The 15538-nt window shown below is 38.8% G+C and overlaps 2 protein-coding genes across 5 annotated transcripts in view; both read right to left on the bottom strand.

Moving 5' to 3' along the window:
* Positions 1-2296: 2296 nt before the first annotated feature.
* On the bottom strand, positions 2297-8554 carry LOC103394508 (syntaxin-12-like). Its single transcript, XM_008331840.3, has 10 exons — positions 8413-8554; positions 7501-7613; positions 6762-6831; positions 6245-6344; positions 5290-5427; positions 5135-5178; positions 4517-4622; positions 4313-4385; positions 3917-3999; positions 2297-2912 (listed from the first exon to the last, which is right to left on the bottom strand). The coding sequence occupies exons 2-10, from the start codon at positions 7598-7600 to the stop codon at positions 2820-2822; spliced, it is 807 nt and encodes a 268-aa protein (XP_008330062.1). The 5' UTR covers positions 7601-7613; positions 8413-8554; the 3' UTR covers positions 2297-2819.
* Positions 8555-8839: 285 nt separating this feature from the next.
* Positions 8840-15538, bottom strand: part of matcap2 (microtubule associated tyrosine carboxypeptidase 2) — a 9903-nt gene continuing 3204 nt past the window's right edge. Inside the window, exons 3-7 of one of the 4 annotated variants that reach the window (XM_008331862.3) lie at positions 12920-13063; positions 12334-12466; positions 10925-11230; positions 10736-10833; positions 8840-9460 (exon numbers count right to left, since the gene is read on the bottom strand). In XM_008331862.3, the coding sequence (XP_008330084.2) occupies positions 9302-9460; positions 10736-10833; positions 10925-11230; positions 12334-12466; positions 12920-13063 (840 nt within the window). In that variant the 3' untranslated portion in view covers positions 8840-9301. Of the gene's footprint in view, positions 9461-10735; positions 10834-10902; positions 11231-12333; positions 12467-12919; positions 13064-15538 lie in introns of all 4 variants that reach the window. The other 3 variants (XM_017041033.2, XR_003052744.1, XR_003052745.1) reach the window with 3 other exon arrangements.

Here is a 15538-nt window from a genome sequence, read left to right as displayed (position 1 = left end):
TCCTAATAGAAACCAGGGAACAGGAACTCAGGACTCGGACCCAACAAATCATCTATTCTTTTCTAAAACCGTGATATTAAACAGCAAAGACAGAGGAGATCCCGAAGAGAAGACGCCCTGAAGGCGACCAAAGGCTAGGATTGGTGTTACAGGGGGATTGTGGGGAGCGAGTATTAACGAGTATACAGTTGGAGCCGGGTCTTTTGGACTCTGGGAAAATTGGTTTAACCAACCCATCTACATTTTCTTTCTCCTTTAATCACTACCAGATGGCTGAATGTTACCTTCAAGGGCCTCTTTAGTCTGGGTGTGGATGAATTGACTCAGGAAATGGGAGAAAGGGGTTGGTAAGAGGGCAATGTGATATGCAACCCCTTCCCACCCCCCACCCGACTCTATCGAGAGCCGATGGGATCGCTCGTAGAAAATCCCCCCGCTTTTGTCCTTGAAAGTTTCGTGCTTACGGTAACGCGCAGCAGCGTGGAGCTGGAGCGACGCCGTCTCCTTGATCTGATTACAGAGTTTTTATCCAGACTGTCAGAGGTGAGGTAAGCGTGCCCTCGCTCTGCGCGCAAGTGGCATTTCCTCTCAGACCTGCTCTGCCTTCAATCCAAGCAGACTTGTCGACCTCTGCCAGCTCAGAACAGCCGAAACAGCCCTCAGTTCCAGCTTTTGTAGACAAGGTTTTTTTTCTCTGCTGGCACTTTAGAACATACTGTATGTCCCAAAACGTACTTCCAAGAGAATATCTGAACACGAACATACAGAATTGAGGTTCCGACGAACCGTGAACAGAGGTGACGATATTTAGGACCTTACTCAGGCAAATATGTAATTGGTCTTGCACGACGATCACGACCCATCCCAAAAAAACATTTTGGTCGTTGACTCGGGTGAATGGGGGCCATGCTGTACTGATTGACATTTATGTAAACATGATTGGTTGATCGGATCATTTAAAAGCAGCACTGACTTTAAGGACACGTGTGCAGCACAAGGATTAGCCAAGATTATAGTTAATCCTGATTAATCCGAATTGTAGTTAATCATGAAAAAAAAAAAATTTTCTTTTTCATGCTTAATAAAAAAAAAAAAAAATTCTTTTTAATGTTTAACTTTTAATTTGTTCCACACAAAAAAATTCAAAAATTCTGCCTGCGTCTTACACCACCCCATGGTAAAAATGTAACTGCGGCGTAACCTCGTGTGCGCACGAAGAAAATGTAAGTACTTTGAACTTTGAAAAGAAGGAAACAATGTTGCAACCACATAATCCAATAAATGGTGGCTCATAATCCCTTCTCCAAAACATGACCTTCAAACTCAAGAAAACAACATAAAACGCTCACATAACTTTCGGTGCCTTTGCACGCCGTCGACGGTGCCCTGGGTATGTTGAGGTGAAGTAGGAGTAACTGTGTAATACACATATCCATTTCAGGTTAGAGCCAAAACGTAAAGGCACCAAGCAATTATACACTTGTACAAACATAGTAATGGGCGGTTCATCCTATCATATTTTACAATTGACGGTTTTTTTTACGGGAAAATCATAAATCAACTTAAACCAATGTACGGAAACGAATACGTAACTCACCACCAACCGTGATATCCGAGCCTGTTTTCTTTGCTTTGTAAAATCTTTGCTTGACAGACACGTGTGGTTAAAATAACGTCTGCCGCAGAGACTCATTTTGATTGTTTTTTTGTTTTTTTTAAGTGTATAAATTCCATTGTCAAGTGCCAGTCGTATGGCTAAGCTAGGAGTTTCCAAATGTTAGCAACATTAGCTTCTTAAGAACCACTTAGTTTAACTAAAATATATATAATATAAATACAGTATAATTCCATATTGTGTTGTACTAATCGTATACTGTAGGACTGACATGGTACTACCCTACGGAGCTATATGTATTTATCTGGTACACCAATGTATATAATGTATGAAGTATACAAAGTACTTATTGTTTCTATAAATAAAAATATATGTGTATATATATATACATATATACAGTATATAAAACACATCTAGGAAACAGATTTTAACCACCACTGCCCCCTACTGGAGACAGAGGGGAAAAAACAGAGAAGTGACAAGAATTTGTAATGTTTATTATGCATACATGTATTATGCATACTGTAGGAAGCCATAGAAATCCTTTTAAATACATGTGTTTGTTGAGTATTGTATTTGTAAAACACTGTCATCTTCTAATCCACAATGATCTCAGCAATATATATATTACTGTAGCATATTTACAGACGTGTGTTTAATTCATACTGATCATCATTATTCGTTTTACACGTAATGCATACCACGACGACAGGTAACCAAAAAAAAAAAAAAAAAAAAATTTACAACCTTTAAAACCATAACTCCGTTCACTTTAACAAGCCATTGTTGATTTTTTTGTTTTTATTTATCTATTCTGACTGAAATGTTCCCATTAAAATGTGTATATACAGTGACATACAGATATAGAATGACAGTTAGTGTTAGTGCAGTAGGTAAGTAAGACAAAAAAAAAAAAAAAAAAAAGAAAAGATAATGAGGCATAAAAGAAATCTTAGGTGTCACATTTTTTTTCCCCGCTGCACCGCGTTAGCTTTGCATCACTGTTCACATTCACTGTTGCACCTTTCAGCTAATTTAGGTTCGATCATGAAGTGTCGGTTGGTTTCCTCACTCAGCTCACGGGAGTTTTACAATGAGAGATGACCCGTGTGACCAGTCACGTCTGACTCTTGACTTGCAGATGACATGGAGCGGGAGAGGAAAAAAAAATGTGGTAGTGACACAGAGCCTCTGTTGGGACCGTTCACTTCGTAGCTTGCCAGATTATGATGATGAGTATAGTCAGCACGATGGAACAAACCATGGCCAGAATGCACATTTTCTTACGGGACTTTTGCTGTGATGCGGGAGGAGAGAGAGAGAGAGAGAGAGAGAGAGAGAGAGTAAAGTGAGAACAGAAACACTTTGATTTGATATTCCGGATTTGCCCTTTAGCCTATGAATCGGCTGCGCACTGAGCATTCCTGTCAACATTAACAAAGCAAGATAATTATGTTCGCTGGAAAGCAGATACAAACCATCAACTACTGTATTTTCCGGGCTAACGGTCACTCTGGAGTAAGTCGCGGCAGTCAAAAAATGCACAATGAAGAAGAAAAAATATATATAAGTCGCACCAGTGCCCTCTAACGGGTGTTGGTGTGAAAATAACGAACAGTGAAAATAACGAACATGTAAACTTTCAGAGGAAAAGGAATAGCAGATACTTGTACACAAGCCTCGAGTGCCCTCTAGTGGCTGGCAGAGTGATAACAAACATGTACATTTTCAGAGGGAGAGGAGGAGCAGATACTTTTAAACAAGCCTCGAGTGCCCTCTAGTGGCTGTCAGAGGGATAACAAACATGTACATTTTCAGAGGGAGAGGAGGAGCAGATACTTTTAAACAAGCCTCGAGTGCCCTCTAGTGGCTGTCAGAGTGATAACAAACATGTACATTTTCAGAGGGAGAGGAGGAGCAGATACTTTTAAACAAGCCTCGAGTGCCCTCTAGTGGCTGGCAGAGTGATAACAAACATGTACATTTTCAGAGGTAGAGGAGTAAAAGATACCGGTACACAAGCCTAGAGCGCCCTCTAGTGGCTGTCGGTGTGAAAATAACATGTGAAATTTTAAATTTTAATAAATGGGCCGCACCTGAGATTAAAACACAAACCCAGCCAAAGGATGCAAAAAAAATGTGTGACTTATAGTCCGGAAAATACGGTAAGTAATTGTCTGTGACGCCTGAAATTTTGGACAAAGTCAAACGACGTAATCACGCCAAACGTGAATCATTACATTCGTGTACTCAGAATTGACCGTAATGACCGTATGCACCGCATGCCCACTGAGTACTCACCTGGTAGTAATTGGCTCTCTGCAGCTGCTCCGTTCCCCTTTCCACATGAACTTCAGCGTTCTCCACGTTAGCCTCTATACTGTCTGTAGTAGCAGGACAACCCGAAATCAAACTTTTCATTCGTAACTGAACTATTATCTGCTCGTACTTTCTGGTTTCTGCAATAACTGCATTGACGTGTTAACACGAGCACATACACCGCACTTCAGATTATTATAGGATAAAACAAATATACTTTCCTCATATATATTTTTTTTTTTTTACAAATAATTCTATTGAGTATCACAAGTAATTAGGAAACACCTGGAAATTCAAATTCAATTTTAGCCATAGGTCTAAATGACTAAAGACCACCAATTAGCGTTTTTTACCTTAGAATGATTTCACTCTACTCACCAATCATTTCCCCCTGATCGTGGATCATCACTGCCAGGTCCTTGAAAATCTGGTTAACGTCCAAGATGTCAGACTGAGGAGAAACAGACACAGAGATAACAAAAAAATCAGTGTAAAGACAAAACCAGTGTCATTGGTGGTGCTCATATTGTGCAGATGTGTGTTTTTAAACTGTGTGATAATAAATAACACGCGAAGGCAGACCTCTAGCTGTCTGATGTTCGTTTCTCTCTCTCTAATGAGCTCCAGGTCCTCCTCTGTGATGGCCACATCCTCCGTCTGGGTGGTCATCTGATCCCAGTCCTCTTGGCTTTAAATAATCAAGAGCGCAATTAACGTGTCGATAATGATATGTTACATGATGTGCAGAAGAACGTTTGAAGATTTCAAACGTCCCCATTTACCAAATGTCTGTCTTTGTAAGTTTGGCTTTTTTTTTTTTTTGGCACAGCTGCTATGAAAGTTAAAAAAAAACGTGAAAGACTTAAGAGTGTCTTTCTTCAATTCCTGCTAGTGCATTCTTTTTTTTTTTTTTGGCACAGCTGCTATGAAAGTTAAAAAAAAACGTGAAAGACTTAAGAGTGTCTTTCTTCAATTCCTGCTAGTGCATTAGTATTGTGTTCAACTAAATCTTCTTTTTTTTTTCCCCACTTCAAGCATTATCCTCAGATTGCACTGCATTGTGCGCAGTGCGTTTGAGGGCAGTCGTTGGGAGGCAGTTAAAAATGGCTTTTCTAATATGAGAAAGTGTTTCTTTTGTTGATCTTCCTCATCACTTCCAAGAATCTGCACATTTCAACTGAGGAACAAAGAATCACTTACTTATCAAAAGAGACAAGCTTCTCATCGCGAGAGCCGTCCTCAGCCTGAGAGCGGGGGAAAGAACGTCATGTTCAGCGAACGCGTATTTTTTTTTTTTTGCAATTACGTTTAAATGTGAACCCTGAACACATTCACTACCTCGGACTCTGACTTACCGACAGACGAGATCCGGCCCTCGCTTTTGCAACCGACTCCTTTTCCCGTTCTGCTGCTCGCCGTTGGACTGATTGGAAGTTGTTGAGAGCGGCTGAGAAATCGTTCATCAGTCGGTCCCTCAGGATTTTCTGTTGCCTCTGGAGGAGGAAGACCAATAATTATAACACTACAATGTCTTAGTTTTTTTAAGGATATATTGTATATATATATATATTGTATTGTATATATTGTATATATATATATTTTTTTGTATATATATATATATATACATATATGTGTGTATATATACACATATATATACATATATACACATATATACATATATACATATATACATACATATATAAACACACATACAGTATATATACATATATATGTGCAGAGTAGTATGCAAGAGGTAAGGGAGCGCTAGAAAGGTTCTGATATTAGCATAATTATGTAATATCGGTAGGAAACGTAATCTGCTTTTCCTCCGATAATGAAAACCCACCCTGCCTGGATTTCGCCACATATGCTGGAATCGGTTTGAAAATGTATTTTTGTACAGACAATGCTAATTTGTGGAATGTCTTTAGTGGAGCATCACCCACAAGTGGGTAATGTGTTAATTCCACAACAGGAGATATGTGATGTGACGGAGTATCAGTCGATATCGAATTCGGAAATTAAGTGTTCGGACAATATTAGCAAAAAGCTAATATCGGACATCGCTAGTCATAAAAGAAATCATATTTTCCTAAGTCCATAACCTATATTCGAATAATATTTATATAGCAACATCGTATTTTTTTGGGTAATGTGGTATTTGGTCCACAGGAATATTACTACCAAACATACAATCTCTTAGGGGAGATGGATTGTAGTTTTATGCAAATGGATCAATTGAATGACCTCTCGAGTCTCCTTTACTATACTTAGTGTTGTGTAATTTTACATACATAGAATTAAACTTACCTGTTCTGATGGTAATACAGGTAAAGGGATTGATCCCAACTCTTTTAGGTGCTTGTTGGTTTCTTTTGCCAACTGGTTAGTGTTGTGTTGCACCTGCTGCCTGAAGTGACATAAGCAATTAAAAAAAAAACAAAAAAAAAAAACAATTACCCATGATGCATTTTCTTCTACAACTAAAAAGCCTATATCCTGAGTGTCGCCTGAAGTAACGTGTCATTTGTACTAATGAAGTCCTCAAACAATGCTTGCTCAAAATTTGGGGACTTTGCACTTTTTTTTTTATACCCACATTTAAATAAGGCAGTTTCAAGTGCCTTATCACACTTGATATATGTTATCTTTTGTGCCTTACTTTAAAAGCCGAGTCATTATCTGAAATTCGGTTTTGTGCAGATTTTGACTTAACAACAACGACGACACATACCAGAAATATAAACAATGCCAAATCTAAAACAAAGACAGTTTCTGAGAGAGCTCTGTGTGCATGCATCATGCGTGCGTTACTGTCAACACCTACAGGCGGTCTTGGAGTTCACTGGTGTCCTGTCTGGTTCCCAGCTGGTTCACCATGCTCTTGATCTGAGTGGCTGAAAAGACATGACACAATGAGAAGTTCCCACAAGGGAAGAATGTACACACAAATGTGTGTGTGTGTGTCATATTGTCAAAAAAAAAACAAAAAAACCCATAGCTTGCATTAGCGGTTCCAGAATTTCTTCTTCATTGCTACACCCTTCTAGATTAGACAGAAACATTCACAGCAATTGCTTCATATTTCCTACTGAACTGCTATTTTATTGAACAAAGCACAAAAATACAAATCATTGCAATTCACCAATTTCTGTTTCTGTGTGGCCCGAGTAAATAAGATTTTGAAACTGACTGATTAAAAGACTCAAGTCATGACTTCCTCACTTTGAACACACGCAGACATATACTGTATATATAGACATATATATATATATATGTTTATATATCTACATATACTGTATGTATATGTATATATATACGTATATATATATACATATACATATATACATATACACATATATATATACACATATATATACACATATACACATATATATACATATATATACATACATACATACATATACATACATACATACATACATATACATACATACATACATACATATACATACATATATACATATATATATATATATACATATATATACATACATATATACATATATATATATACATATATATATGAGAAATGCAACACTTACTGTTCTGCGTTATCTTCTGGATGTTGGAGCTGCATGTTTGTATCAGTGTGTTAAAGTCTAGTGGCCCAGAGCTGTAGTTCCCCGTTTTGGCGTACGACATTTTGGCTTTGGAGCTGAGGGGATTTGGAGAAAAAAAACAGACAGTACTGTTTTAAAACTTAAAATGTCATCGTAAGAGACACTTTGAGTGAAAGTAAACGAATAAACACAAGTAGATATGACTGCTTTTGCATAACATAACTTAAACAACGTAGAAGAGTCACAAGATGGGAGCCTAACTTTGACTTACGCAGACAGTCGTCGGTATTGTATCCCAATTATTATATACATTTTATATTAACGCAAAGACAAGAGCAATGGGACGCGTTTTAAAACGACATTTCTTGGCTTTTGTCCTAACACTACCGCAACCTGCTAGTATGAATCAAAACCAGTATGGATTAATCTCGTTATATGCATCACATATTTCTATATAACCTAAACTCCCGTGAAGAACCGTTGAAAAAACATAGGGTAATCAGGAGAGGCAGAGTACAAATGATAACAAATAGCTAGCTAGCTTTGTTTGTCTGCTAACCTGGAATATGTCCAGATCGAATACCAGATTAGATTAAACGCATTACAACACTGTAAAAACTGAATGTTTATTCATCCATGGTATCCGTCCTACATCTAGACAATGCTCTTATTTTTTTTAGGCTTCACTAAATCGAAGTAAATATCTGTAAATAAAAAAATATCACTGTGCACTGCTGTTAGCTTTCCAGCTAACTGACGTAAACTTGTCACTTTTACGTGCAACAACCTGACTATACAAATAAGACAACGCCTGTTTTCGGGCGGTGTGCACACAAAGACAAACTACGAAAACAACCTGACAAAAACGTGAAATAAAAAACGAAACTGTCATACTTATTTATTGTGCAGTTTCACGTCGACACATAGGCGTAGTTGTTATCCGCTCTGACGCCGGGACTCTGACCTTCCTGTTCACTGACGTCACCAGCTCCTTCTCCGTTCAACAGCGGTCCTGAAACGGTGCTTAGCGCCACCCATTTACTGAAAATGGTAATACCGCGGTGTCATCTGAATAAAAACGAGTCACTCGTTTTTCTACACAAGTAAACTCTCCTAATACTCTTTAAAAAAAGGCTACCAACCTTAGTGGGTTTTACTAGCTCTGCTTTTACAAATGACTGCTTATCAGAGGGGCGCAAGTGGGCACTTTTAGTATGCAGTACTGGCTTCATTCATGCTTCAACGATATACAGGCTTTCAGTCACTAGATGGCAGCAGAGCAGGATTTTTTAATTGATTTTGATAATCAGGGGATTGTATGCAGAATACTGGTGCCAGCAACTCATACAGTGGTTTGTACATATAATAAATATTACCTGGTAACTCAACCCACACAGCGCACTATTTGAGAATTACTAGTTTAAAAAGACCTTTTTGTCTGTTGTTGTCTGGAGAAATGCAACGCTGCCCCCTGTGGTTCTGGAGCCAGGGCTGGCTCCTGCGAAACTACATTGAATAATTCAATTGAAAAAGTCTTTTATTGTTTTCTTTCTATAAGGTGCAGCACAAATGATGACGACCAAAACACGAACTGTACTTGTCTCTATGTAGAAGTTGAAGAAATGACTGGGGTAAAAAAAATTATAAATAAAAATCAATCAACCGCATATCCACACACAACAAGCATTTGAAAACACTACAGCACTGGCAACAGACTCCGCGTCCTTCCAAAAGGATCGATGAAAACACTGAACTACTGTTGAGTAATGACAGCACAGGCAGCTCAGATGATGTCCTGCAGTTCTTCATCAGTCAGCAAGTTGACGGTCATTATTTTCTCCAGTTGCTCGCCGTACCTGACCTGGTCTTGCATGAAGTAAGGGATGCGTGTGTTCTCCATTTGAGCCTCAGCTTTCAGTCGATCCACATCTTCAAATGATACCTGGGTCGGCGGGGGAGAAACAAGGGCAACATCAATCAGAACAGTTTTTGATTATGAGCGGCTTCAGGTGCCGTCGGTCTTAATGCGAAGAATATTATGAAAAATGAGTATATTTTCTCACTATTATATCTGTAAATTTAACATGTCTCTGACACATGAAATGTCTCCACAAATTGCTTAGGTATATATACTGTATATATATATATATATATATATAAAACTGCAGGTGTTTGGGATATAAATAAGGTTAGAATGCAGACGAACAAGCTAAAGGCAGGCGCTAATTTACAGTGATTCGTATTTCTTTTCATATGTGACGTGTCATTTATTCCCCATACAGGTTCCAAAAAAATTTGTATAATCTCAAATTAATCTGTGATTAATTAATGAATTAATTAATTTAACATTAGATGATAAAAAAAATAAAATAAAATAGCCGATATAGTGTAGCGGGTTAGCAAGTCTACCTTGCAAGCAGAGAACGGCGGAAGCATGTACTTAATGGTGTCAGCAACGGCAGCCTGTGGTGGTTGCACTAAAAAAAGATGTCAATATTTTTAACGTAGCAATTAGCGGTTTTAGTTTAGCGGTAAGCGCAGCTGCCCTGCAAGCCACATATTCCTAAAGGTGCCTCCTGTGTGGCAACCTGCGAGCTGCAACCGTAATTAGCGGTTTTAGTTTAGCGGTAAGCGCAGCTGCCCTGCAAGCCACATATTCCTAAAGGTGCCTCCTGTGTGGCAACCTGCGAGCTGCAACCGTGTATTTAACGGCGCCTCCTGTGGCAGCATGTGTCCGTTGCAAAGACAACACACTGTAGATTTTTCCACTGTGGAATAATTGAGGGACTCAATTATTTTAGTGTAGCGGTTAGCGGTTTTAGCGTAGCAGTTAGCGCAGCTGCCCTGCAAGCCACATATTCCTAAAGGTGCCTCCCGTGGCAACCTGCGAGTTGCAACCGTGTACTTAACGGCGCCTCCTGTGGCAGTCTGTGTCGGTTGAAAAGGCTCGCACAGTAAATCTCCTCATTGTGGTACATTCCATTCCAGAACATTATGTTCATTTTTAGGACAAAGAGAGCACCATTTAGTTCTGCTGCTAAAATTGCTAACAGTCGATATCGGTTGATATCGGAAATCAAGTGTTTGGACAATATCAGCACATACGATATTAGCAAAAAAATTAATATCGGACATCCTTACAACAGGATGTCTTACAACAGAGGTGCGGAATTTTTTTTTTTTTTTTTATTATTTACAATATGATGAGACGTCAAACCTTTCCTAAAGCGATTAGCATAGGGAAGTTGATCTTGTCTCTGTGTCGCAGGATCTTCAGGATGCCATCCAGGTACACTTGATCCTTACTGAAACAACCTGCAATTTTGAAAAGATGAGTCAAACTTGGGGAGAACGTGATATTTCACGAGACTATTTCCAACATACCCTTACAGTTTAACATAGTAACCTGGCTGCGCTGTGTCACTCTGGCCTCTCTTGGCTCTAACGCAGTAGTCCCAGCGAGTGTTGGGGTCCTGGACGAAGTTTCCCAGGTTGCAGAAGAGCTGGGAGAAGGACATCTGACTGGCCTGGTAGACCGTGTAGTAGAGCAGCGCAGCACGCCACAGAATGGGGTCTCTCCTGAACAGAACACTGTGGATGCTAGCCAGACCTTCCTCCGTGGGATTCAGGGGTTTCAGGTTGTGCATCTTCCTGCCCGTGCTGCCACTCCATGGCTGGTGACAATTGTTAATGCTGCGCAAATAATGAGTGCCTGAAAAAAACAAGGATTCGTTTTAATAATTATCCTCAAATTCACTTATTTGTGCATATCATATGTCATATTGAATGGCCCACATGTGATTAAAAACCATTTAATAAAGTCTATGCAGTAGAGTTAGTTACATCTATACGGGGTTCCATTTACAATTAGCCCTTCAAGGGGGGCCCCCTGGTGGATACGAGTCTTACAGACTGTCAATACACATTCGAAGTGGATCGCGAGGGACTGTCAAAAAAAGTTTGGATAGAAACGCAGCAGTGACTAAAATCTACCGACTCGATGAAGCTGAATTTTGAGGTTTTACTTTAGCGTATATATGTTTTTGACAGTCACATATTTAAACAAGGGGTGTGTTTTTTTTTTTTTTTTCATAATTAATTTAGTAAGCTCAATTAATCATTCACGATTCACAGCTAATCCACCATCACGTAACATCGGATTTATCCTGGGTGGCTGTTTGACGCCCCCTTCTGTTGACAAATTAGACGGCTACCTATTAACCAAAGACTAAAAAAAGATTTAATATTAATTATAGCTTAGTTATTATAATTAATTATACGTTAATTAACACCAACAATCATTGTATTTTTCAAAATGTATTGCACACAGCCGCTGGATACTAGCATGCACCAGTTTCGGAGACATGTTTTTTTTCTTTCTCTCTACTTTCACACACTCTCTCTCTTAGTCTCTTTCTCTCTCACCACTGTATATACGAGTGAGACAAATTAACAGATAGTCATAGGACACAGGTGATTGTTATGACACTGATTACCCTAGAAAACAGACAGGAGGAAAAGGGAGACAACAGACCGCACATATCTGCTATTTAATAGCTATCTGCTGCCACCTAGTGGAAGAAGGTTGACGAGCAAAGACAACTTATTAACAATAATAATAGTAGTAGTAGTAGTTATAATTTTTTTTTTTTCAAACTTCATTGATCCAACACTTGGGCTATTTTTGTGTTAACAGCAGATCTGCTTCTTTTCTGAGAACCAAACCAAGGACTTCCTGCTCTGCTAACCGCTACACTATGGAACCACTGGAAAACAGGATGAATTTGCACTCATTCACTTAACCATCGTACTCACCAATCTCATGCCTCAACATGCCCTCCAGCCAGTACTCCCTGGCAGTGGAAACGTTAATGGTCAGTGTAGGTCTGCTCTTCACAACAGTCATGGAGGCTCTGGACAAGAGGTCATCTGTCATTTGGACTACTATCTATCAACACATGAGTGACAAACAATACACAATAGAAACCTTTTTTTTTTTTTTGCTACAAAGATATGCAAGTCTAGGCAGGTTATCATCAACTGACGGCCCGCAGGCCGAATCTGGCCCACCGAAGCGTCCAATCTGGCCCATGACTGTGTTCCAAAATGAACATCAAATATAATTGTCAGATAAAAATGTTGATTTTATTTGAGTGTCTGCCCACCAGGAGTCTGTGGCCCTTTGTTTTCAATCTGATAAATTACATATAAAATGCAGATTAATCATGATAACATGTTATTGTAATTAAGGACAATTCATTATGACTAATACAAATAAAGCAACATTCATACATATGTATATTACTGCAAAGGACGTGTGTGTGTGTAGGATGTGGTATGATGCATGGAGCAAATACCACAGGCGATTGTAGATCCGAACCATGGCGTCCTCCCCTCTCACCTCCCCTGTGCAGCCTTCCTTCTCCATGTATTTCTTGACGTTGTGCCAGATGCGTCCTTTGGTGAGGAGGTTTCCGCCAGTGACCTGCTCAAACGTCTCATAGCTGCCATATCGCTGCAGCGCTAGCTCCATGATGCGCACTGCCTGGAACGCGGGAGAAATGGAATATTTTAAAACGTGTCTAACCGAGGCGACCGTTCTGTTTCTCTTTTCACTCTTGAAAACTGAACTTGAAAACGCCCAACAAAATGGTTCTGTAAAAACTACTTTGTGCTATATAGGTGTCAAACATAGGGCCCGCGGGCCAAAACTGGCCCACCCCGAGGATTCAATATGGCCCGTTCGAGGAATGTTGAAAGTTTAAAAAAAAAAAAAAAAGCACAAACACTGCATGTTAGTGATGATTGGTCAAATATTTAAATATAATTATTTCTAATATATTTGTACTTATATTGCATGAAAACATAGGTAATTATGTTATGATTGTACTGGCACATACATAAACGCTGCTAATACATCACAAATAGAGGTGTCCGATAATATCGGCCAACTGATATTATCCGCCGATATTAGCCTAATTATGTAATATCGGTAAGAATTGTTATCGTTTTTTTCCCCTCCGATAATGAAGACCCGATAACGCAATGCTTGAGTTGTGACCTATGAATAGTTTTGAGGTGAATTACACCACCGCGCACAATGAAATGTGTCCTCTGCCTTTAACTACAAATATATCAGTATCGGTTAAAATCGGCAAAATCTGCTAAAAGTTCATATCGGAAAACCCTAATCATTAGCATTTACGTGGCTCGTCTTTTCAGTAGTTCTTGTATGTCCGGAGGATAAGGTGACAACAGACCCGCACGTGCGTAACTTTCAACCTGTTTGCATTCACTCGCAAAAATCATTTTCCAAGATAACTTAACTATTTCCAGGTTATTTGAACTTTTTTTCCTCATTTTTCATACTGGAAAACTGGTCAGTCATGTTCCAGGTTTTCCAGGACGCGTGGAAACCCCGTTACGCTACCTACTGCTTGAAACCTGAACTGAGTTGGTGGGGCCCCAGACAGTTCTTGCTGTGCTCTGGTTTCCTCCCACATTTAAAAAACAGGCCGAATTAGGTTAATTGGACTCTGTAATTTGAACGTAGGTATTGCGTGTGAGCGTGAAGGGGTTTCTTGTCTCAGTTCCGTGATGATCCCTGTGATGTTTACAAGATGAAGAATAGCTTTATTAGCTTTGTATTGAACTGTCATGGCCTTGGTACATATAGCATTTTTAAAGCTTTTTTTTTTTAAATATATTGTAGATTAGTGGTTCTCAAACTATATTGTGTGGATCACTGATGCTTTTTTTTAAATTTGGTTTTAAATGTCAAATAGTGAAGGTATGTAAAATATCTTATATTTAAAAAAAAAAAAAAAAGCACAAACACTGCATGTTAGTGATGATTGGTCAAATATTTAAATATAATTATTTCTAATATATTTGTACTTATATTGCATGAAAACATAGGTAATTATGTTATGATTGTACTGGCACATACATAAACGCTGCTAATACATCACAAATAGAGGTGTCCGATAATATCGGCCAACTGATATTATCCGCCGATATTAGCCTAATTATGTAATATCGGTAAGAATTGTTATCGTTTTTTTCCCCTCCGATAATGAAGACCCGATAACGCAATGCTTGAGTTGTGACCTATGAATAGTTTTGAGGTGAATTACACCACCGCGCACAATGAAATGTGTCCTCTGCCTTTAACTACAAATATATCAGTATCGGTTAAAATCGGCAAAATCTGCTAAAAGTTCATATCGGAAAACCCTAATCATTAGCATTTACGTGGCTCGTCTTTTCAGTAGTTCTTGTATGTCCGGAGGATAAGGTGACAACAGACCCGCACGTGCGTAACTTTCAACCTGTTTGCATTCACTCGCAAAAATCATTTTCCAAGATAACTTAACTATTTCCAGGTTATTTGAACTTTTTTTCCTCATTTTTCATACTGGAAAACTGGTCAGTCATGTTCCAGGTTTTCCAGGACGCGTGGAAACCCCGTTACGCTACCTACTGCTTGAAACCTGAACTGAGTTGGTGGGGCCCCAGACAGTTCTTGCTGTGCTCTGGTTTCCTCCCACATTTAAAAAACAGGCCGAATTAGGTTAATTGGACTCTGTAATTTGAACGTAGGTATTGCGTGTGAGCGTGAAGGGGTTTCTTGTCTCAGTTCCGTGATGATCCCTGTGATGTTTACAAGATGAAGAATAGCTTTATTAGCTTTGTATTGAACTGTCATGGCCTTGGTACATATAGCATTTTTAAAGCTTTTTTTTTTTAAATATATTGTAGATTAGTGGTTCTCAAACTATATTGTGTGGATCACTGATGCTTTTTTTTAAATTTGGTTTTAAATGTCAAATAGTGAAGGTATGTAAAATATCTTATATACTATAAAATATATAAATAATAATTTTATTAATCTTTGTGTTTGGTTTCTGTTGATAAAAACGAAGATAATATCATGAATTTCTCTCAACTTAAGTCACCGTTATGTCTGTTAGATTCTGACAAGAGTCTGACTTAGGCCTGAGAGTCATAATGAAGGGCA

The sequence above is a fragment of the Cynoglossus semilaevis genome, chromosome 18, assembly GCF_000523025.1.
Source record: "Cynoglossus semilaevis isolate Cse_v1.0 chromosome 18, Cse_v1.0, whole genome shotgun sequence".
NCBI classification, from domain to species: domain Eukaryota; kingdom Metazoa; phylum Chordata; class Actinopteri; order Pleuronectiformes; family Cynoglossidae; genus Cynoglossus; species Cynoglossus semilaevis.
Note: the sequence above shows the minus strand (reverse complement) of the source record. Positions and strands in the feature narration are given on the sequence as shown.

Bases quoted from the DNA above. Each gene is read 5' to 3' on its own strand.
- LOC103394508 (XM_008331840.3), bottom strand. From the start codon at position 7,600: ATGTCGTACGCCAAAACGGGGAACTACAGCTCTGGGCCACTAGACTTT. The intron at 6,345-6,761 runs GTAGGTGTTGAC...ATGTCACTTCAG, and splicing joins AGTGAACTCCAAGACCGCCT to GCAGCAGGTGCAACACAACA. The intron at 4,623-5,134 runs GTAAGTGATTCT...GATTATTTAAAG, and splicing joins AAGCTTGTCTCTTTTGATAA to CCAAGAGGACTGGGATCAGA.